At 25.1% G+C, this 24,825-nt stretch overlaps 1 protein-coding gene and 1 long non-coding RNA gene across 5 annotated transcripts in view; one reads left to right on the top strand and one right to left on the bottom strand.

The window, feature by feature from the left end:
• LOC114126188 (lachesin-like) overlaps positions 1–24,825 on the bottom strand; it is a 111,332-nt gene that overhangs the window by 32,199 nt on the left and 54,308 nt on the right. For all 4 annotated transcript variants that reach the window (XM_050201235.1, XM_050201234.1, XM_050201237.1 and 1 more), the window contains exons 4-6: positions 9,996–10,099; positions 6,595–6,802; positions 1,443–1,598 (exon numbers count right to left, since the gene is read on the bottom strand). In XM_050201235.1, coding sequence (XP_050057192.1) covers positions 1,443–1,598; positions 6,595–6,802; positions 9,996–10,099 — 468 coding nt within the window. The remainder of the gene's footprint in view (positions 1–1,442; positions 1,599–6,594; positions 6,803–9,995; positions 10,100–24,825) is intronic.
• On the top strand, positions 502–22,974 carry LOC126550187 (uncharacterized). The gene is made up of 3 exons (XR_007604223.1): positions 502–737; positions 22,065–22,623; positions 22,695–22,974. It is a non-coding gene; the product is annotated as an uncharacterized LOC126550187 (long non-coding RNA).

Raw genomic sequence — 24,825 nt, 5'->3', positions numbered from 1 at the left:
TAAGCTCACGACGAACATCACATATTACATATTCCTCATTATATTATTATTATTATTATTATAGGTTTAGGTCTGCAAAGAATTATCAGTCCAAATGAACAACTGAAAGTATGTAATAAAACGGCTAGTTATAATATTATCGTGTAGTTGAACTTGTTAATATTGTACACACGTTATGTGGTGCACACTGTAAAAAAATCATAATAATTATAATAATATGTTTAGCTTTTATCGCGCAACGAAGAAAAATGTATAGGTACGAGCAAATCATTGTAATTAAATAGAGAAAGAAAGGAGTGGCGAGCGCGATTATTATCCCTACCTTCGGTCGCTATAGCTCGTAGAATATAGTAATTAGGACGTGAATATAATATACATATACATATATAGATCGCCCGGTACAATGTATATTTTTTAAAACCTTGAATTTCATCACGTTTATATACACACATAATATCATAAAAAAAGTGTTCAACTCGAACATAAGCGATTGTGAACGTGTCGCGCGTATAGGTAACTTTAAAACAATCGGTTACCACAATATAGTGGCGTACAAAAAATGTTCGACAGTCGAATAATATAATTTATAAAATTATTATTATTTTATTGCAGTGTAACCCATCGCGGTAGTTTTAATTGGCGTTGTAAATTATACAGACAAGATCGGTTGAAATGAAAGATAAGTCCAAGCCGGTTAATTTCGCCATAACTGCGCGAAAATCACATGCGATGACGAGGTAGGTGATAACACAGATAATGATTTAATAATATAATATAACATTATGATATAAGTACATTCAAATTGCTAGTTATCAAATTATTTATGACAGTATGCGCATACTATTATATACAGGGTGAATTTTTTTATCAAAGAACACACATTATTTTAAAAACTTTTACACTTTTTATAACTTCTCAACCATTCGTCCGAAATTCGATTCATACACACCAAAATACTCCGAATAATTATTGTTTGCTTTACAATATACAATAATTGATAAATGTATGTTATCATTTAAAACAGTAAAAATTTTAAAAATTATATGACAATGAACAATCATTTTTAATTTTCAAAAACGTTAATATAGTTATTGAAATAACGAGTGTGTCCTTCGATAAAAGAATCACTACCTGATATATAATATAAATATAGTAATGTAGTAATGTTTGCACGTCGAAGGTAAAATAGTCTACATCATGGACGTTTAGTATAGATTTACAGCACGGTTGTCCGTCGCTGTGAATCCGTCGTATCGAAGCATTAAGTGGTTCAGTAATTATTTCTACTCGACCGGCCCGGTACCTCCCACCCATACCAACCCTTCTTATTATTACCCACTACAATATATTATATTCACTGTACATACACGATACACCCTCGTTATCATATAACTCCATTGGTATCGTCATATCATTATTATTATACAGTATCGCGTGCCTACCTGTGTCTCCATTGTAATTAATATCGTCGCCGTCCTCCCTCCGCCACATTACATACGGTTCTGGGTATCCGGCAGCTTTGCATATTAAAGTAGCATTACTCGCTTCACGGACCACCATGTCTGTGCTCGTCTCCTTGTCTATGATGCTCGGGGGTACTTGGAAACAAAAAATTAAAAAAAATTAAACTTTACGTTTTCTATTTATTATAGTAGACAATCGTTATTATATCGTTTTGCGTGTATTTTAATATTTCATCAAATTTTGATTTGATTTTTATCGTTGGTTTTATGCTTTTGCGCTTTTTGCAAAACTGTAATAAAATAATTTGTACATATATGACGTGTGTTAACACCAAATTATAAAAATTTAGTATGGTCAATTATTAATATTATATAGGTAATTGCTAATAATTGAATTTGTGTATTTTACCTATTATAATAATATATTAGGAATTTAACACATATCAGTAATCAGTATTATACAGTATAATCCATTAAATGTAAAATAAGTTTTCTCACTCTTTTCAAAAATCATTGAAATTTTTTAAAAATCTTCTTTTTACATAATATAAAGTTGTTACCTACAAAACAATGTTTTTGGGAAACTATGATATTATTTACGGTTATTGTGTCTTAAGGATTTTATTCTTTTTAAATGATAACAAATATTTTTTTAATTTCACATTTCTAAGCGGAATATTAGTAGGACTCAGATTTTAAAGCAGAATAGGCAACTAAAAAAAGCACACGATTGTTTTAAAAAATCAAAAAAGTATATTTAATTTTAAAAAGTAAAAAAACCATGACTAAAAGTTAACACGAACTAGTTATAAAAATAAATAAAAAATTTTGAAAAATTTATTTAAATTGAAAAAAAAAATTAATTGCCATGTATTAAATATGCAGTAGTGAAACTGACTTTATATTGTCCGGCGAAATATTTTTATGCGTAGAAAACGACTCTCTACATACACTGAATTGATCATTGCATAATTCATACAAGAGGTTTCAAATGACAGCACTAAATCTTAAATTTTGAAATGGTCGATATCGATATTATAGGCATACTGACCGTATAGTTACAGCAGGCTAATTATAGCTATTATTAATATTAATTTGGATCGACAATCTATATTCTATACGTTTAATAAATAAGCCGATAACGAAAACAATAATAATTTAATACCTATAATGCATTCTGGGTTTTTACGTTTCTTATTAATTCAATTTTTTATTATTACTTTAATAGCATAATAAACATTTTAAAAATTCTATAGCTGATATAAGCAAGAATAAATTGGTTTATTTTGTTGAATCAGAATAACGTAAACCAAATTTATACATAAAAGTTAGATATCTATCTTATGTATAAAAAAAGAAGCATATGTTTTAAAATTCGAGCCCTAATTATAAGTATTTAAAGTTGCAATAAGCGGACTAACATTTAGCTGAGTACTTTTCTACCTCTCTACTCCATCCGTTAATACTTTAAATAGTTATAACTTATAAACCATTCGTCCAAAATTCCATTATTTTGAATCGAAGTAATCCAAAAAATTTTTTGCTTTAAAATAAGAAATTATAAACAAGCAAGTTGTCGTTATTAATTTAAAAATTTAAAATTTGATCACAATAAAAAAAATAATAAAATTATTTTTTTTTAGAGAAATATTGTTTAGTAAAAAACTAAAAATTATTTTTAAAAATTTAATAATTTTTGAAATAATGAATATATTACATTAAATGGATCATATAATTAGGTGTGGTTAACTACAAAGTCACTTACGAGTAAAATTAGTAATTATTTTCTTAGGTTACAATAATAACAATAATTATAGAAACCTATTTTATTAAATATAAAAGTAGATTTGGTATCATACACCAATACACGTGATAATCAATCATACTATTGATACTGACATACATAATATAATTTATATTATATAAAATTCCATGCCTTATAATATATTGTTTTAAGACTTTAAAGACAATAAAATGATAGTTTAATGTTGCTACTATACACATACAATCAAGGCAATGATCGATGACATACAACTTAAATTTTATTTAAACCCAAAATAACAAATAAATTAATAAAAAAAAACAGTTCGATAGTACTCTTGTCTATAGTTACAATGTCTTTACAACATACATAATCGTTTATACTGAAAATATGTACAATATACCTAAGATACCAAACAATAAATTTAATTTTAATCACATATCTCCGGTCATTGCGTTTTTAATTCATACTCATAAATTAAAGAGTTCATAGTTTGTCTGAATTAATGTAAGAAAAGCGTTTATCATTTTTAGTTGGGTACTATAATCTATTTGATATTCACCCCCTCCCCCTAAATGTTATAGCTACAGAAAAAATAATCTAAACGAATTCTCATTACCAAGTTTGAATTTAAACCCCACTCTGCCAGTCACGACCATAATATTACAGTTTTATATAGGGTGACATTTATTTATCTCTTAAACATATTTTATAATGTCATTGTTGAAATAATCAAAATATTGTTACTACTTCATTATAATTATTATTATACATTATTTAGTTACTTTTAAACTTCTTTATCATTTCTATAGTGAATCTTATTATAATAACACAACATATATTATTATATTTAATTAAGAACTTTTATAATTTTATAAAATACATACCTCAAAATATATTATAAATTATCCACATTCTCCAATTACATAATATATAAATACTTATTATGCATGTATATTGTATATATTATAAAGTAAAGTTTCCAGAAAAATAACACATATGCTAATTAAAAATTAAATTTACGTAAATATAGTTCGTTCTTTGAAATAGATTATGTTGATTTTAAAGAGGGTTTAACAAAGGTGTAATTATATAAAACGAGAAGTATTGTACGTCGTAAGAAATTTCAACAAAAATTATGAATATTTCTCGACGTTTAATAACTACCCTATATTCATTTATGTGTATTTAAAACTTACTATTATTAACATAATATACAAAGTGATTCATCAAGAATATTTAGGTGCTCCCATTTTAGATTCTGAGCAGAACAATAAATGTATTGATTTTACAATAATGTTTTCATTTTTTGTGTATGAGTAAACCGTATACGATAAGTAAAATTCATAAAATAAATTATAAAATAAAATAAAATAAATTCATAAAATCATTCATAAAATGATTCGATTTTCAATTTAAGCGTGGTTTTGGATAGCAAATTTCGGTTTAAATTTAGGGGTTAAAATTAAAAATATCCAATACTTTTTTTTTATAATCGGGAAAAACAAACAAAAATTAAGGTAGGTAAACAGAAACTCATACGCTAAACCAGATTATGACAAAATCGATTTCTTTATTTCATTATAATTCAAAAACTTAAAATTGTTACCAATATATATATAGTAATTTTCTGTTTATGAACACTATATTATTTTTAAACATTTTGACTTTTTGAGCTACTTTATCATGAACGATCAAAATTTTTAATTTTGTTTAGTTTTTTTTATACAAATAAATGTGTAAATGTAATATAATTATATTATACTAAACCATTTATAAGAAAATTATCCTTATAAGTGGTTCAGTTCTCAATTAAAAAGTATAAATAATTTTCTATTTATATTTAAGATTTCGAAATTTAATACAAGGTTCTTTATAAATGTTTACCTATTATGTTTAACCTATATAAAAAAAAATTCTATCAGAAAACCAAATTTATTTTTCATGAGCATTTAAAGTTTAGTATTTATACGATATTGAATATTCATAAATATAATAACTATTTCTTTTCAAACGATTTTTTTTTTCAACTCAAAAAGAATAACCATAGATACATAAAAATATGATCAATTTCAATAAATGAGGACATTTTAATCATTTTTTAACTTATTTTGAACTATTTATAGGCATGTCAAATTTTTAACTTTTTATGTTTTTTTTTTCTATAAATGTCGATAAATTCTATATTATTATTCAAAATGTTTGAAAATGTAATACTACATTGACAAAAAAAAAAAAATAATTATTTCAACATTTCATAATACTTTTTTTACAAATAATATACAATCTATACAGTTCGAAAATAATATCCCTACACCAACTCCGTTTAAGCCTGTGGTGAGGATTTTTTTAGGAAGTGCAAGAATGTGTTAACCTTTTATTAATGGATTATCGTGATATTTTTTATCTAGAAAAAAAAGTTTATAGAAAACTACTGCTTCTCCCTCAATTGTTTTTATCCTTAGGTCATGGTGGAGTATCTGATTAGAGATATAGAGCGGATAATTTGTAATCTGGCTAAGTGTTATGTTTTAGAAAGACTGAATTTTATATAAGTTTGATTTCTTAGCCAAGCTCTAGAGTTGAATCCCATACGTTCATATCATAATATTAAAAGTAAAATAAATGGCTTTAATACAGCTATATCTCAAAAAGGAAAAACATATCATGAAATATACTTAACTAGTGATAATATAGACAGACTGTTTCTACTCAGAATCGTTTTTCGTATATAATAATATACCATAAAACTTAAATTTAACACATCCGTAATAGTGGGTCACCCGACAGTTAATATACAACAAAACGATATCCATTTTTCTACCTTTTTTCTTATAATAATGCATTTATTTAAATTCTAAAATTTGGAAATATTAATTACACTTAAGAACAATATATTCAAATACTTTAATTAAGTCTTTAAAAAGTTTTCTTTGACCATACAATATACTACAATTTTTTTCAAACAAGAAACTAAAATAACATAAAAAAAAACCAAAGTAGTTGAAATATGATTATGATGTATAATTTAAAAATAATCGAAGATCAGAATTTTAATAAATTAATTATTTAAAAAAAATGGAACTGGACATACTTATCGAATCTTATATGTATAAAATCTAAAAAATTAGGGTTTAGATCACTTTTGATACTATTCCGTAGGTCCTTGAACAATTTGACAAACTTTACAAACTCAATTAATTTAAGTGAATTGTAAACTTTTAGGTTAAAACAAAAAATGAGAACTGTTTTATTTCGTCACCTACGTTTTTAGCGCATAATAATAAAACACGAATATTATAAATTCGAATAATCGAATCGAAACAAAATACACGAACGATTAAAGTTAAAAACAAGTCGTATACTTACCGACCACTTGCAAGTACCCTTGTCGACTTCTCATCGGGTCCGTGTTCACTTGGCACATGTACCATCCCCGATCTTCTTCGTGCACATCTCTAATATGTAAATACCACGATCGGTGGTCGTTGTAGGAAAGCGTTACCCTAGGATTTTGGGTAATAACGTTGTGGTGAATGGACAAAATTGTCTGCGTATCTACCCTGACCCATGCGACCTGCAAGAAAATAAAAAAAGACCAGATTAAAGATAAAATGTTTAGAATTTTCAATAGAATACAATACGAAAGTATTATAGGGCTGTACGTGCATATTATAAATTCAAGTATATTCCGATCCCCGAGATCGCAATGATTATTGAACCATATCCTGACTCTCGAAAGTATATAAGAAGTACACAAGATGCACTAATAATGCCTTATGTACGATACCAAAATAAAATTGTACACAATATAATATGATAAAGAGGTATATATATGTACAAATATTAAATATTTATTATTATTATAAATATATATATATATATATTAATTAAATTGAATCTTATGCGTTTTTCTTACTGAAATAAAATATATTTTAAATAAGTACAAACGATTATTACGAAACTCTTTGAATAGTCTTCAAATCATTTCGTTCATTAAATTCTCACAACCAACTGACAGCCCAGTTATTTTTGTTCTTAATGAATAAATGGATACTCTATATTATGTTTAGACACTCGACTATTTTCACTCTCCATGATGACTGGGTATGAATTTTCTGTATGTAAATTGAAATTTAAAAAAAAAAATTATAGCGTTCAAAAATCAATTCTTAGTGGAACCCGGTTTCTTGTAGCATTAAATATGTATTTAAAATATTTTCAATTCGGCAGTTCAGTAATTATAAGAAAACATTTTAGAGGTGTAGGTATTTATAATAATAGTTTAACATGATAAAGTAAATCATTTTTTTTTCGAAAATATCAACTCTTAAAAGATTATTAAAATGTAATTAAATAAATAATTGACAAAATAACAGGTCGAAAGTTGTAATTTAATACATTAAGTTATCGTCTCTAATACTGGTCGTTTTCCTTTCGTATATGCCTGTAGGTTTTTGATAATTTTTTGAAACTTTTTGAAAAATTGCAGTATGAATTCCAAAAATTACTTCTATGAAGTACCATCAGTATCAGTAATATGTTCTATCTCGTATCTATATAGATAGTTTATATTTTACATTTATGGACTTCTTTTATCTAAACAAATAGTCGTAATAAAAAATAGGAAAAACACCACTGTAAAAACAATAAAAAAAAATTATCCATTTTTAGATCTATTAAATTATCTTTTTACATATTATCATACAAATACAATTTATTTTATCGAGTTTTTGTATGACTTATACATAACGCCATCACAGGATATCAAAAATCATTACATTTTATAAGGATATTTGATGCTCCCAACCCGACAGTTAAAATTAAAACCATCACTCTGCAATCTTAAGTTATTTTGTATATACATTCAGTTATGTGTAATGAATTATTGTAATATTAATATATTATAACGTTCTTCGAATGACCGATTATTACGAACTTATATAATATATAGAATTCGTGTTTTGCCGTGCACGTATATCGTCAAAGCCAAACCTATACTGTAATCGTACTCAACACCATTTGATGACAAACTCCGTTTTAGTTTATTATTATACATCATATAGCTGATAATGACTACGATATAATATACAGACGTACTGTAGCTTGATTGGTCAGTTGGCCATCCCTAACTGTTTCTATATAATAATTATTATTAAAACCCACTGTTGCTGATTAGACACGCTTGTGATTGACCACCGTGTCCCTCTTGTAAATTTGTAAGCCTTTGTACGTTAAACCGTAGATACATAATATTTAATTAGACTTGACTAACACGATGTTTACAACAAGTAATCACAGTCTAACAGTCATTATGTACAATGATAGGAATGGTACTCACTAACGGCTATGCAATGTTATAATATTATACTTGAGCATATATTTTATGTAGTTGGTTTCAGAATAAAAAAAAAAAATAGTAACGTTCGCGTATAAACGTTTTTAATTTACTAGGTACTATCAATTATATTGTGTAACATAATGTGTGTGGTAATTACTAAATTATAATTAATATTAGTATAAAACAAATCGTGTTTAATTATTTAAAATTAGTATAGGTAGTGTCTACATGCTTTATGATTATTTATTAGAGTATATTATGATTTTTGTTTAAAAAATTTTTTGCTTTGTACAAAATGATAAAAAAAATATGTACTGTAAGAAGTAATGTAAAAAAAAATAAGTAACATATTTGTAAGTGTTTTTACAAAATAGTTAACAAAAAATTATTAAAATACATATAAATATAACTTTACTATCTACAATAATTAAACATCTCATAGTTTAACGAGTATAAAATAACATATTATTAATGTAATTATTTATGATAGGAACACCATTGATGAAAGATAACTGCTTGTATTTTTTTATTATACAAGAAAATGCTAAGATACTCCAAAGATAGGTACCATAATTAATACTCGATAGATATTATAAAATATAAAGTTGAATTAATTTAAATTTTATTATTTTCTACGGTAAGTATAGTACCTAATAGTTATTTTTAATTTAATAATCTTACAATATAAAATTAAATAACTATCATAATTCACACCAAATAGAACTTTTTGGATTAAAACACGGACCATTTAAATTTTAAAATTATAAAACTTAACTTAATGTAAAGCGCAAATCATCGACTTTTTATATCTACTTTATAATCATATTTTTAAACTTTACCTTTTATATTATTACATAGAAGACTATTGTGATTTAATAAATTGAAATAATTAAATGTACTCTACTTTTGAAAAATAATACACAATTTATATAAAAATATTAAAGTTTCTTCATTAAATTTGTAATACTTTTAGTCAACAATTAATACTTCGCCTTTTCTATAATAAATATGTATTTATGATATTAATAAAAATAACTAAGTAACCATAAATAACGTATAGTATAAAAAAAAAAGTTCACTTGTATTAATTAATGATCAGTAAAATAGTAAATTTTCATTATTTAACTTTTTACTCCGTTTAAAAGCCAGACATTTTCCGGAAAATTATAGCAAATAGATGAAATTATTTGAGACTCTTATTTTAAACCCAATTAAAAGTTTTCCTTTGTTGACCGAGGTTATTTAATGTCCTGAAGTCACCTATTTTGGGGTTATTTAAGTGACCGTAATGTACAGTTAATAAGAATTATCTTATTTGTTATGTTGAAGAGAAAAACATGTTTGCGGATATTGTGACAAGACCACCCCGGAGAATATTATTATACATTAACTGCGTATTAACAAAAACGTAGTGTTTCGGTTTTCTCACCTTAAATCCACGTAGGTTGTCCACCACACACGCCAATAGTGCGTCTCTGCCAATGCTGACCGTGACGTTTGGTATGGGCTCGGCAAATCTTGGCATTGACATTTCTATACAAAATAAAACATAAAAAGTAGGTACATTAATTTTAATCCAATTGTCACACTAATCGTAATAATGGTGGCTAGTACCTACATTGACAAATATTATTATAGCTCGACTGTTGATTATTAATAGATCATTTATCGGGAGAAAATAACGGTTGCAATGGTAAGACTAATTAGTATAATCTTATGATGCAATAAGATAATTAAAGTCAAAAAATAATTTCAAAAAGTTCTATTTATTAAGTGAATTGTATATCTGAAACGGGAGGTAAGATAAGATTGAACGATCGTGTGAGTTAAGGGACAACAACTAAAAAAGATATAAGATTGTTTTTAAACTGAGTTACCTACTAGAAAAAAAACATCAAACAATGTGCTTCATTGTTAAATCGAAGTAAAGTAAAACTATTAAAAGAAATATTTTTAATTAAATATATATATTTTTTTTAGTTTTTTTAACTATTTTTTGTGTGTGAACAATGAATGTATTAGTCTAACTGAACATTATGTGTTTGTTTGACAACACTCTAAGGAACAATAAATATATTTATTTTCAAGGAAGATTCAAAATGATAAATTAGATCTAGTTGATACTTCAGGAGGTTATAATTGAACATTTTCTATAATTTTTAAAGTAATTAGGAAAAATAATAAAAAAAAAAATCTCTGAAAAATAGGAAAATTTACAATTTTGAGAAAAATCAGTTTTTTTAGTATTAAATTAAAAATGAATATCCTTCGAGACACGAAATGCCCACCAAAAACATATTACCATTTATTAAACGTCTTTAAATTGTTAAAATATTTTATGCAATTTATAGAAATTTACATTTCTTAAACTATAAAAGCTTTGAAATATTATAACAATATAATTATTATTATATAATTATATATCTATAAACGATTCGTTTTTTAATAAAAATACTTTATCATACTATATTACTAATAAAAAAATTAAATACTCTTATAGAAATAAATAATGGCTTAGCATTAAATTCATATTTAACAATTAACATATTATATTATAGTGACCTTCTCAATAACGATGAGGTATAATCGAAATATACTCCACCGAAAAACTACTGGCTTGGATTTTTTTAATAAAAAATTGAATTTTTAATGGATATTGTAAATATAATCTTATTTAAAAAGTATCGTTCCACACAAAACTTTTGTTTTTAAATATCCAACTATAGCTACAATAAAATAATATTTTTCATACAAAGCATATTTTATGGTTATATTTTGGTAATTTTTAAGACATAGTTAAAAAGATATATGTAATTTTCGACGTTTACTTGACAACGTTTCCGTTTTAAGCTGTGGCGGTTGGTAAAAGTTTCTCGTTATTATAGCGATATTGTGACGATTTACAAGCGTATACACATGTGTACGTTTGAGTATGCACTTGTTTGTGTGTATGCGTATACATATAATATATGGACTTGTGATGCGGTTTATTGGAAACGCGAGAAATTGTGGGTGTAACGCTCGGCGGAAGTTGTATAACGACAACGTTAAAACTTTAGGCCGAGTACACCAGCCCGCCAGGAAAAGTTAGTGATAATATACGGAAGAGGGGTGGCAATTGAGGTTTGGTGCGAGTATCGGAGGCAGTGGCGCTGGGGGTGCAAATTCGTTTTGTGGGGTGAAACAATATTCACCATGACGTGTATGTGTGCGTATATATATTTATATAATATATGTACTAAATATAGTGTCGAGTGAGTCATTAAACCATGGTCATTATATTATATATATATATATATATATATATATATACGTATATGCATAGTTTAGATAATAATATTGCCAAGTGTTCCAGACACATCACGTACGTTGGAAACGACTGGTTGCGGGAGAGGGTCTGGAGTCCTGCGAATTGAGTGACCCGTTTTATTGTTTTAAATTAAACACATTTTTTCCATCTCTCGTATCCCACCCCGTTCCACCCTCACGCAGCAACCGTAGCCGCCGTTACATTACCACAATATATTATTGTACAGAATTTTTTATGTGCGATATAAATTTGTCGTCATCAACGTTATAATAAAAATATACCATACCAAATCGTACATGAACATATATATAAAAACAACATAATATATGCTGTATGGGGGTGACTGAAATAACGTTTAAAAAATAAATAAATATACGGCGCATTAACTGAACTTTTATATTTTCGTTTATGTTGCTACTAATAATTATGGCAAACCGACGAAATACGCTCTTTTAAGTTTATGTAAATAATATTTATTAAACTAACGTGTAGTATCTCACGTTGGCATTTCTATTATATACACTTGTCAGTTTATTGCTGTGTAATGTATAATAATATATTTATTGAATAATGAATTAGGTATTTTAAACAGAACGAGTTTTCTAAGACTAACACCTCACAACTTAATAGAATAAAACAGTATTATTATCTACCATTATCATACTCGCTACGAAGTAAATTACATTTTCTTAAGACTAACCCCGAGGCCTGCATTGCTGTATAAACTATATCATAACATAATAAAATAAATATATCATATAAAATACTATAAATACATAATATTATGCACATTGTATACGTTATGTATACAATTAATCTTTAGAAAAAAACTCAACGTCACATTTCAATAGACAATATTTTAGCCTTTCAATTTCATATAATGGGCAAAATATCAACTCAATTATTATATATTGACAGATAACCAACATAGCACGTACTATATATTAGTTTTTGTAAGAGTAAATATTATATTTTACAAAGATAAGAAAACTCTTAACTTTTTAAAAAAAAAAAAACATTTTGCTTATGATGTTTGCTATATTAAATTTTAAAAATTTTGATCTTTAATGTCTATAAAATAATATTCAAACTTGTCATCATTATGACATAATATATATTCTGCATATATTTCATATTACACTTAGAAATTATAATATATTTCACTCTGCAATCTGTTTACAGTAAATAAAATTATCATAGTTTACTAAAACTATTTACAATATATTATATAGATAATAATAATAATTGTAATAATTGACTTAAAAGACGTTACAGACCATTATAAAAGTGAAAGCTTATAATACAAGCTACACTAAAAGCTTATTTTTCGATCAGTACTCATATTTTTTTTTAATTATTAACACAAAAACAATTGTGAAATTTACATTATTTTATTAATCACTTTAAAATTAGTGATTATTTTTATTTTTATTCAGCCAGACAAATAATTTTTATTTTGTATTAGAACGAGCTAATATTTAAATATTTACCATAGATCAATAAAAAACGACTAACAACCTTTACGTGGTTTTTTTAATAAAGCAAAATGATAAAATATTATTCAAAGTAATAAAACAATTCAAATCTTACGAGGAAAATTAAACCATTTTCAAAATAAATAACTATTAAATACAAAAATATACGAAATGAAGAAAAAACAAAAAGAACAAGAAAAAACTACTAACAATAAGAGGGTGTCGAAAATAAAAGCATTGTTTATGCCCTTTTTTATGATTAATTTCTTATATAATTTATTTGCTTTATTTCCATATAATGTTTTTCTTCTTTTTCCCCCCTTTTTTGTCTTTACTTATCATTTCGCCCCCCATTTCTTAACTTTTTTCATTAAATTTCTACTAGTAAATTCCATAAAATGAATCGCTACTAAAACCACGAGTTAAAGTAAAATACAAACAGTTTAATCCATCAAAGTGAGATTGGTACTGTAAAAAATGTAATTTAACCATTAAGTCGGATTCAACCCAACCATTACTCGTTATTTCTAATAATAATAATATAATTGTACACGTAACTCATTTTCGATATCAAATCTAATATAATTATTTGACGATATTAACATTAATAAACGTAGTTTATTCACGAAAACACTGCAGTACACATGTTTTAATGTTTCATTATCTAAATAATTTGTTGCTTATTTAACTTATTTTTAAATGTTAGTACCAGAAATTCTCTTTTATCCACTTTGTTAATTGTGATTTTTATAATTCAAACGTTTTTAAAATATTAACTTTCATAACAACATTAAATATGTATTTCAGTATTTGTACCACTTCACTCAGCATTAAATATGCAAACAAAGAAAACGGGAAGATTCAGAAAAGTTTTTTGTGCACTTTATAATATTCTTTCGTTCAATCCCTTTTTAAATATTAATGAATATTTTTAAGCAATACATTAGCAATGAATAAGTGGAAACAACATATCTCTGATACGCGTATTCACTATATTATATATTAGCTGGCATTATACAAATCGATAAACACAAATAATATTGAAGTTATGTAGATATTAAAATATAAATATTACGAAAGACTATTGAACAAAGATATTTGAATATAATACCTATATGATTTTTGAATTTTCACTCATTTGAAAACTATATTAACATTATTATTATTTTAAATAAAAAAAATATATTGTGTCTATAACAGAATCTTATGATGTAACATTACATATTTTAAATTTATTTATATTGTATTTTTATGCAATTATACTTTTAACCACATTAAAAAATAAAACGCAAACAATTCTCTTATAAACATTTTTTTTTTTGTATTTAAAGATAACGTAATAATTGTATAAGGATTTTCATTTACATAAACAACATTTATACTTCCTATGACAAATTTACGTCTTATTTAATTTAACTTTTATATACCGATGATAATACAATTTTTTTGTTATTATTTAATCATCAAAATGAGTTATAACAAATTTTTGATTATATTCGCATGAGTTTTAGATTCTATATAAATCTGTTTAGTGGTATTATTTTTTCGCGAATTCCTCAAATATAGCAGTGATTTAAAAACTCTTAGACCTATACAGTTTTATAATTATTTTAATTATCTGTTTGGATAGTGAAAAAAAATCACTGTGATCACTTATTATGCAATATAACATTTATCAATTTCAAACAGTGTTTAAAAATTAAAATCGTTAAAACATATTTTCTATGTTTATTAATTGTTTTTGATTTATAAATTTTTAATGTAATTTAGAAAATAAGCTTTTAAGAGTAAACGAAATCTTATACTTATCTTATACTTGTAGAAATATTTTAAGCTTTAAATATCTACATATAGATATTTACCTAACCAAACGGTTTAATCAGAAACAGTTGCCAAAATCTTATCGCTCAGTATATATACCAACATTTTCATTATATTTAATCGCTGTAATTCATTAGAAATCTACATCGATGACTCTCGCAAACATTTGTTCGTCTTAATAATAATAATATTGTTTTATACAAAATAGTTTATTCAATTGCATAGTATATAATATAGAAGTAAATATTACATAGTACATCACATATTTCTTTTTAATATTAATTTAAGTTTTATTTAAACAATTTTTTAGATAAAATAATCAAAATTATGTATTAAATATTATTAAATTTTAAATATATACTAATTTATTATAATTAAAAACTATAAAATAAATCATTATTTTGGTGATTGATTTTTTACGATTACAAATGATATATAGCAAAATTAAATTAGATCAGAGTTAAGATAGGTCTAGGTAGTAATCTATGCTTAAATTCAATAATCATCCGGAAAATTAAACTGTATGGAAGTAAACGCTAGTTTTTATAAAAGGAAATGAGAAACCCAATGTTGCAAGGTCAGTGGAGTAGAATGTTTTTTTTTTGTTGTTGTTAACATGTAACAGGTTATGTTTAGTGGTCAGTATTCAGTCGTTCGGACTGTAAAACCTTCAAAGGAAAACATATATCAAAAATGCAATATTTTTATCCCCAGTGCCTTTCGACCTGAGTATACCTCTCTTGTGTTGACAAAGTCACTCAGACTAAAGATAAATTTTCACTAATTTTATTATTATGTTCGTCCGATATTTTACTATGAAAATTCAAATATTTTATTATTGTTATGAAATACCTGAAATATAGGCTCACATAAGTATTGTAACCAACAATAGCTTTTTGATTTTGGTATTATTTAAATGCATTGGGTAATAAAATTTGTCATATTATATGTTTATATGGTACAACAGGTAAACTCAGTTGATCCTTGAAATCGTTGTAGTGAAATGGCCTATCCAAAAAGCCGTGTGACCATTATGTTATATTAGAATGAATAAAAATATCATTGTCAAAACTCTTGAAACATCAAAAAATATTTGTTCTTTTTAAGTTTAATTTTTTTAAATTAATTTATGTAAATTAACTGTAGGCGTTTTTGTTTACTATATTATAATGTTGACTATAGCATTATAAAATACATAAAACCTATTCATAATTCTTATAATATAGATTCATATTGAATATGAATATATCTACAGGCTACAGTCAGGCTATGAGAGCAGAAACCTTATTTAGATACTATTTTAGGGATTCTTTTTAGTTTATAACAGTTAAAAATCTTACTAAAAGATTTAATATACATATCGTCTAATGGCATTAAAATTAGTTCATATGTTAGTGCTTTATCATATTTTAAAGCTAAATTTTTTTTTATAGGTATATAAATTATATTTATGACCAAATTTAGCTAAATAAAGAGTCCCTTGATACAAATTTTTTAATAGAGGTCAATTTTTAATAATTTTTTTCTGAAAGTAGTTGCTTAGAAACTATATGTATAACGCATTTCAGGCAATGTGATATTATATTGAAAATTGAAATATTATATAAATAAGCATCTTATAAAATACATCCGAAAGAACTGGCGAACGAAATGAGCAAAAGAAAATTCCTGTATTTCAAAATTTTAAAATCGTAATAACTTTTCAAGAAACGGTAGAGGTATATCTTTAATATTTATTGTTATAAAAATTAAATATTATTTTTTATTATAAACAGCAGATTATGTTTGTCAAAATAAAGTTTTATTGTTTTTATAAATCATAAATTACACAATTTTTTACCCCTAAATCTGACATTATTTAAGCAGTAAGATGAATAATATTAAATTTGTATCTAGCTTAATATTTTTCTATTACTAGATAAAATTTTTCCTACACAATAATATTTTAAAAACTATTATAACACATTAACAATAATACGTCAATATTATATTATAATAATTATAATATAAGTACTTAGTACATTCATAAATTATATTTCGTAAGCGTTTTCAAAACCGAATATACAAAACAATAAGCATGTGTATGTAATAAAATAAAACTATTGCTTGTTCCATGTAATGTACGGTTTACAACAGCCACATTATTCATTGATTATTATTATGTATAATAAAACGAATGGTAGATACGAAAACTAGACCGATTATCTTTTAGAACATTCTGGCGAATTACTGTGTAGTCGGGTTTATCGTCTAGGGGTTATACGGAAAAGGGTTGTCTGTCTAGAGGAGTATTCATGCCAAATGGACTCAGATACGCCAAGAATATCTAACGGCAAAACGACAATATAAATAAAAGATGTCTAACCAAATGACAATGGATGTTTTATTCAAAACACCGGTTGATTATAGATATTAACAACGAGAAATTACGTAGAAATTCAATTAGCATGAATAGATATATAATATTTTAATATTATTATTAGGGTTGCAAAATTGTTATAGCAAGTATGATGTTATCGATATTAATTAGTCACAATAATAAAACGGAAAAAAATGCCGATAGTTATTAATAATAATTATAGAATAAAATAGAAAATTGAAAAAATATTTTAATTTATATAACCTAACAGAACATGTTTGTAAAGTTTTAATTTTAAATTTTTTATCGAAATTCAAATTTATTGTACTAATTTTATTTTTTGAATATTTAACAATAACAGATGAATTATAAAATATGTTATACCTATGTAACGTGTTAATGCCACAAAACGTGGGATTCATATACTCTAGAATATACATATTTTGATCTATTATGTAAAAAAATTAATTGAAAATTTTATATTTCAGAGAATATAATTGTTATGTATACTATTATACATGCTACCGTAAATTACTTTACGAATCAAATGTATATATTATATTATATTATTAGTTATAATAATCATTGTATGATGGAAAATATAATTAGACAACAATTTTAAACAACCAACAAAACTATAAATTTATTTCCGTTTAAAAAACAAGTATATACGTAATATGTATTCATACTTATTATTAGATATCTATTATGTTAAATATACAAATTAATAATAACGAGTTATAACACACATAAAACATTTAGTTTAAAATGACCGTATCATTATATTGTATGCAATTTAAAGCATAAAAAATATAATAAAATCGTTCTAGTATTATCGTTAACCATAATAGATTATACTTATATAACGATGAAACGGCTTATTTTTGGTTACTTGTAGCGTTTAATTTTAGAGAATAAAAAATCGCTTTTTTATATGAATTCAAGTCGAGCCAGTCATCTCGTTGACAGCAGGACATCTCGCGTTGACGTGGGGTAACGTAAATAAGATATACTATAACGTAAGCTATAATTTATACACAGAAGACTGTATATTAACAAATAGGTGCATAATATTTTGAAAAAACGATTTTAACGAAAATAATCGAACAGCATATAAGTAAACGAACGAGTAGGAAAAAATATTTATAATAAAGCAACACTCTAGTGAACCTAATAATCTTTAGTTCCGCTGTACAATTTTATTTTGCGTTCGGTAAAGTATGTTTGATGTGCATTAATCTACACCAACATAACAAATACGCCACACGCACACACACACACGTATATATATATATTAAGTATATCAAGTGCATCCATCTGGTCGACGTGTAAACAAATCACGTTACCCGTGGAGCAACGGATAAATTGATACCGAAATAAATTCACCCACGTACGTAAGGTTCACGTCGATATAGTATATAGCTGATACTATGTATTGTATATAAACAGGGTAGTAGCTGAATTTCCTATTCAAATATTATTGTATATAAACGTATGTATATATATATATATTATTTAAACTGTTTTGAATAAGCTTTTTTTTCCTAATCGACGAGCACAATCAATTTATTACAAACAAAAATACGATTCAACGTTTAAATCTAAATACTGCGAGGAGCTATGATACATAATAATATAATAATTCTTTATGATTTGTGTATTATTTAAAAATAAAATTTACATCGTTTGATAGATTATTATATTACGTTTATTGTACACAGTACTGTAGTTGGGTATACGGTTTCGTATACCTACAATACCTACGTTTTTCGTATAATTTTGTAGTTTTCCCGAATTTTTATGTAATTTAATTTATTTCGCACGCACGTACACATTTGTCCGCCACGTTCTATATAACATTTCATGACCTGTTTAGCCAATTATTTATTTGGAACGCATACAAATTATACACACGTATTTACTTATGTAAAACACATTTAATTGGATAAAAAAAACACCGAATTCCAGAAGAAGTGTAAATAAATTAAAAGCAATATTTACCAACTATCGAATTGAAATGATTTTTTTAATAATTTTCAATTAGACTTAAAAATTTCTTTTTTAAGTTTTACTAAAATATATCAAATATTTACTCTAGACCTTAGAACAATCATATTAATTTTAAGATATAAACTTTTTATTAAGTACTTATGAATAATATTTTAAAATAAACATATGTAATTTATGTTATTAAATAGTTATAATGAAATAATTATCTTCATAAAATACATTAAAAATTAATTTTAGATATGATGTCGTGTTTGAAATTATTACCTATATAATTTTAAGACATTAATATAAATTCGCAAATTCACAAATTATTATAAGGATATAATTTATTTCATGTAATAATACATGCGTGCCATAACTTAAACCAATAATATTATATATATATATATAATATTAATAATATGTTACGGACAAATTGGACTATCGAACAATGTGATATGTTGCCCAGTCTAAGTATACTTTAGCCAGTGTTTTTGGGCAATACATTAAAATACTACTTTATCTGAACAAGGTAATGTATTGCCCGGTCTGAATGTACTTTACTTGTAGTAAATTGGGCATTGTAACTTCAATTATATGTATAAAAAGAAATTATATTAAACTCACAATAAATTATGAGATAGGAACCACTGAAAGAAAATTAGAACACACATGACACATTTAAGCGTAATCAGTTTACTACATGTAAAAAAAAATAGTTGATGTAAGGGACGGATGTTAGGTTGGTCTAATCTAACAACTATTTCATTAAATGAAACAGCAAGAACATTTCTTAATTTAGAGTCTGATCGCGTTAGGTAGCGCTAAATCGCGTATGTTTGATTTTGAGTGTTCGTTTGCGATTTTCAGGAACAATTAAACAATATTTTCCCAATTTAGTTCTAATGTATTTCCGGTCTTACAGACGATTTAAAACCGTGACGTTTTTAAACCGCAGACGCGTGAGTTCAAATCATCTAGTGTGTATAAGTGTAATCCCCTTTAGAAGAACAAGGGTATGATAAATGTAATTGTAAGTACTCAAAAATACTTGAATAAAAAATATAAATGTAAAGTACCAAAGAAAAATGTAATACTAAATGTCATTCCAATTTCCAATAACATTAAGTTTCCAATTTTCGAAACAAATAATGGTCTGAAATCATTTTTATATAATATATATATAATCATTAATCATAATACCTACATTTTTAGTTGTAACACCTAAAAATGTTGTTTATTAATAATGACACTTTTACGTTCTTGATATATTATAGTATTTAATGTATTTATATAATTAGCGATCAAATGTATAGTATAACTAAATTATAAAAAACATAGGTAAAGTAGAGAAATAACCATTACGATTTACATTACCTACATATTGGACTATCGATATAGTACGATTAATGTACAATTTTACCAACATTGTCTATCATAATACCCGGGCAATGTAGACATTGCCCGATAATCCCCTTTGCTAGTAACATATATAGATATTATACATTATATTATCTACCTTTACAGTAAACTAAATCGTTATGTATTATTTAAGTCTTAAAGAATCTGGCAACGAAACATAATTAAAAAATTAAGTAAAAATATGTTTTTTCCATTATTTTCAACAATAGAAGTTTTTACTTGATATAATAATTAAAATGATACCAAAATATGTGAGTGCACAAAGCGCAATTTTCTAGTGTACCCAACTAATTAAGTTTAATTTACAGAAAATTCAATAAAAATAATCTAATTTAATGATTACAAATATAATGGTTTGCTACAAAAATGCACATTATTAAAAATAAAAATATAAGATTCTAAACTATATTAATTTGAAAATTTAAGTATAAATAAAAAGATAAAAACCAAAATGAATTCAACTTAGGAAATTATTTTTGGTAATTTTTGTACCTAAACAAATATGAATAGATAAATATTATATTATATTTCTACAATACTTATAAAACTGTAAATAATAATTCTTGACAAATACTATTATCAAATCAAAGGCTTAATATTATTGAAATCTATGCAAAATTCTAAATTCATTTGTATTTATTGTTTACACAACTACACTTATTTACACACATTTATACTTACTAAAAATAAATTGCCATAATTACCATTTTCTAGAGTTGTAATTAATTTAACCGTTTGAACAAAGTAATAATAAAGATTGTTATTATATAGAAAACATTCAATTACTATCATTAAAATTAATTGACGAGTACTATGTACGACGTAAGCGATTTGTTCAGGAGTTAGTAGAGGAGGATGCCGTAGATCGTAGTAAACGTTTTCCCGTATTGTAATGCAATTGAACAAGACTCATAAGTGGCAGGATGACACGCCAATTATAGTAACAGTATAAAAACGTGACAGCAAATACAAACGGCCGTTCGCCAATTATTATTTAGCCAAAACGAAAAAAAACTGTTGTTTTTCATTTACCGACCAGAAACAAAAAAAAAAAATTTTAAATCTCTGTCCGAATAATATATATATATATATATAAGGTATTAAATAATTTATCAATCACAGGCGACGCAATACGTCAACGGCATATAATCCTGATAACCAAATGCATGGGATGGAATGACGGGGGCCGAGAGGTGGCGAGGGCTTGCCGTAGTTACTACATACGACAGGCATCGGTGGCCATTAATCATCCATCGCGGTCTCATAGTTTTATCTTCTGCCACCACCGTGTCAAAATTTGAAAAAGTAATATATCGATGCGCCAGGTGGATGAGAAACGGATACGAAAATATTTATAGAACATGATCCCAAAAAGTGACATTTTTTCACTCTATATATAATATATATAAATATAATATATAACATTTCAAACGACGAAAACTTTGTGTAGGTTGGTCTTTTTTCTCTCTCGCCTACCTATCTATCTCTCTATTCGGTCTAAATTATTGAATAACGTACAACGGATGTAGCGGGAACGACAAAATTATCAGGAGTGGGAAAAAACCACTGCAGAAGTTTGCTGCCGAGACGACGGGGAAACAAAAGGGATTACAAAAACAACTACATTACAAACTCAATTTCGACGGCTCATTTGATACCGTTATGAAAGCCCAAGGATTTTGTAAGTCTTACATCGGCCAACTTCCGTTTTAATTTTTTCCCACTAATTTTATTGCCTTGCTTTTTTTACAGGTAGTATTGTTTTTTTTACTCTGGTTAACAATTTAAATTAATAAGACACTTTTTATTATTTTCCCCTTATTTTGATTATTATTATTACTCCGCTATTCCGGATGCCAAAAGTCTGTATACACTATTTTAACACTATATACATAATATATCCAATATACCTACGTTAAGAACACTCCATTTTTTCTACCGATCATCAATCATCAATGTTACTGTTTATATTATATTTAATCAATATTCTATTTAAATTAAGTTGATACTGTGGTACTTTAAAATAAAAGAAAAACGTAAAAATGTTAAATATAACCAATAGGTAGTCGAAAAATTTATATAATATATATTATATGTTAATAAACGTTACCTATGAATAGATTTCATAAATATGTTTTTCATAATATACATCAATTTTATCGTAAAATATTCATATAAACTTTTTTTTTGTTCATTTATATATTTATAGTCTTGTATTCAAAATTGTATCCACTTAACATAAATCTATGAGAAATTATTATGTTTAAAATTCCACTTTTTATGTTTTAAACAAAGTTTAAGAAGTAATTGGATAAACCAAATTAATTCTTAAATCAAAGGTGGAATTTTTGTGAACTTATAAAAATAAAATTATTACATAACTTGATTTTAACTAAACTTAATTTATATTCATTCATTTTAAATATATCTAAATTTTTAAGTAGTTAGTCCAAAAGTTTTTTATAATGCCGTTTCATTTACGAGTTTAATACATGACTATACTTATATTTATATACTCAGTTTATGACTTTATGAGTATTTAACAAGTTACCAATTAATATATTTAAAATAAATTAAATACCTACTACAACTATGTGTGATTAATGAAGATAGTTATATTGTTAGTGTTAAGTTATTATAAGATTTAAATTGGGCTAATTATTATTGGACATAACTAAAATATATAAATAAAAAAATGGTTTTTTTTTTTATATTTACGTGTATGTTTGTAACAATGATTAGTAAAAAGTAAACTAATGAAAATAAAAATTTAATTAAGTTATAGAAAAATGTGTAATATTCAACTACTATTTATTACAATCATTTTAAGTAAGTACCTATCTACCTTGATGAGATGTTAACAAAATTAATGAAAAAACATGCGTATTGTATTTAATTTAATTTTTAAACAAATATAAATTTTTATTCAACATTAGTAATATTTTTTTTTAACGTAACGATACTGAACAAAAGGTTTCAATGATTCACTTATAATCTGCGCGATAACGAAGTTAATTAACAATTAATATTTACTCTGAACTAAAACAATCACGCATAAGCGCTTTTAAATTTTTATTTTATATAATCAACATAAATTACGAGTATAAAAGATATATTTTTAAGTACTTACTTAGAAGTAAATTGATATGAGAAAATATTTTATTATAAACATTTTCAGAATACATGGCAAATTATCAAGTAAAATCAAATCACAAACAATGGCGTATAAGAATGACAATTAATTTTAAGAATTATTATTTGTTTTTTATTTATTTAATCTGTTGATTCAAAACATTTGATGATATTTGATAACTATATAAAAGCTATAATAAGTATTTTATAAAATTTAAGAAAAAAAATAATGACCGTCACGGCTGTGTAATAGAAAACAAAAATATACAAATGAAAAAGATTAAGTAAAAAAATAGTCACTTAATTAAATATTTGTTCATTTAACATAACATAATTTGTGATACGTAAAATATAATCATGATGATAATAATATAGTTTTATAGAAATTATATTCAATTACTAATAATTCATTTTATCATATATTATCATGATAGAATGGAGAATGATTGATCACACGTGGGAATATTAGTTATAGTGTATTATCACAATACATTAATTAAACAAAATATAATATAATTTTTTTACATAAAGTATTATATCAAATGTACCTACAACCTATATGGAGAACAAATGTAAAATGTATAGTAACTGTATGGATCGACAAAAAATAATATCAAAAAATTGTATAGACAGAATGATTCACTACTCCATTGTTTTAAATAATAAATTTATTAAAATTCTGATATTTAAATATTTATTCATATTTATGAAATATATTTTTATACTATATAATTAATTAAATATAAATTTT

This window comes from Aphis gossypii, chromosome 2 (genome assembly GCF_020184175.1).
Source record: "Aphis gossypii isolate Hap1 chromosome 2, ASM2018417v2, whole genome shotgun sequence".
Lineage (NCBI taxonomy): Eukaryota > Metazoa > Arthropoda > Insecta > Hemiptera > Aphididae > Aphis > Aphis gossypii.
This window is presented reverse-complemented; position numbering and strand designations above follow the sequence as displayed.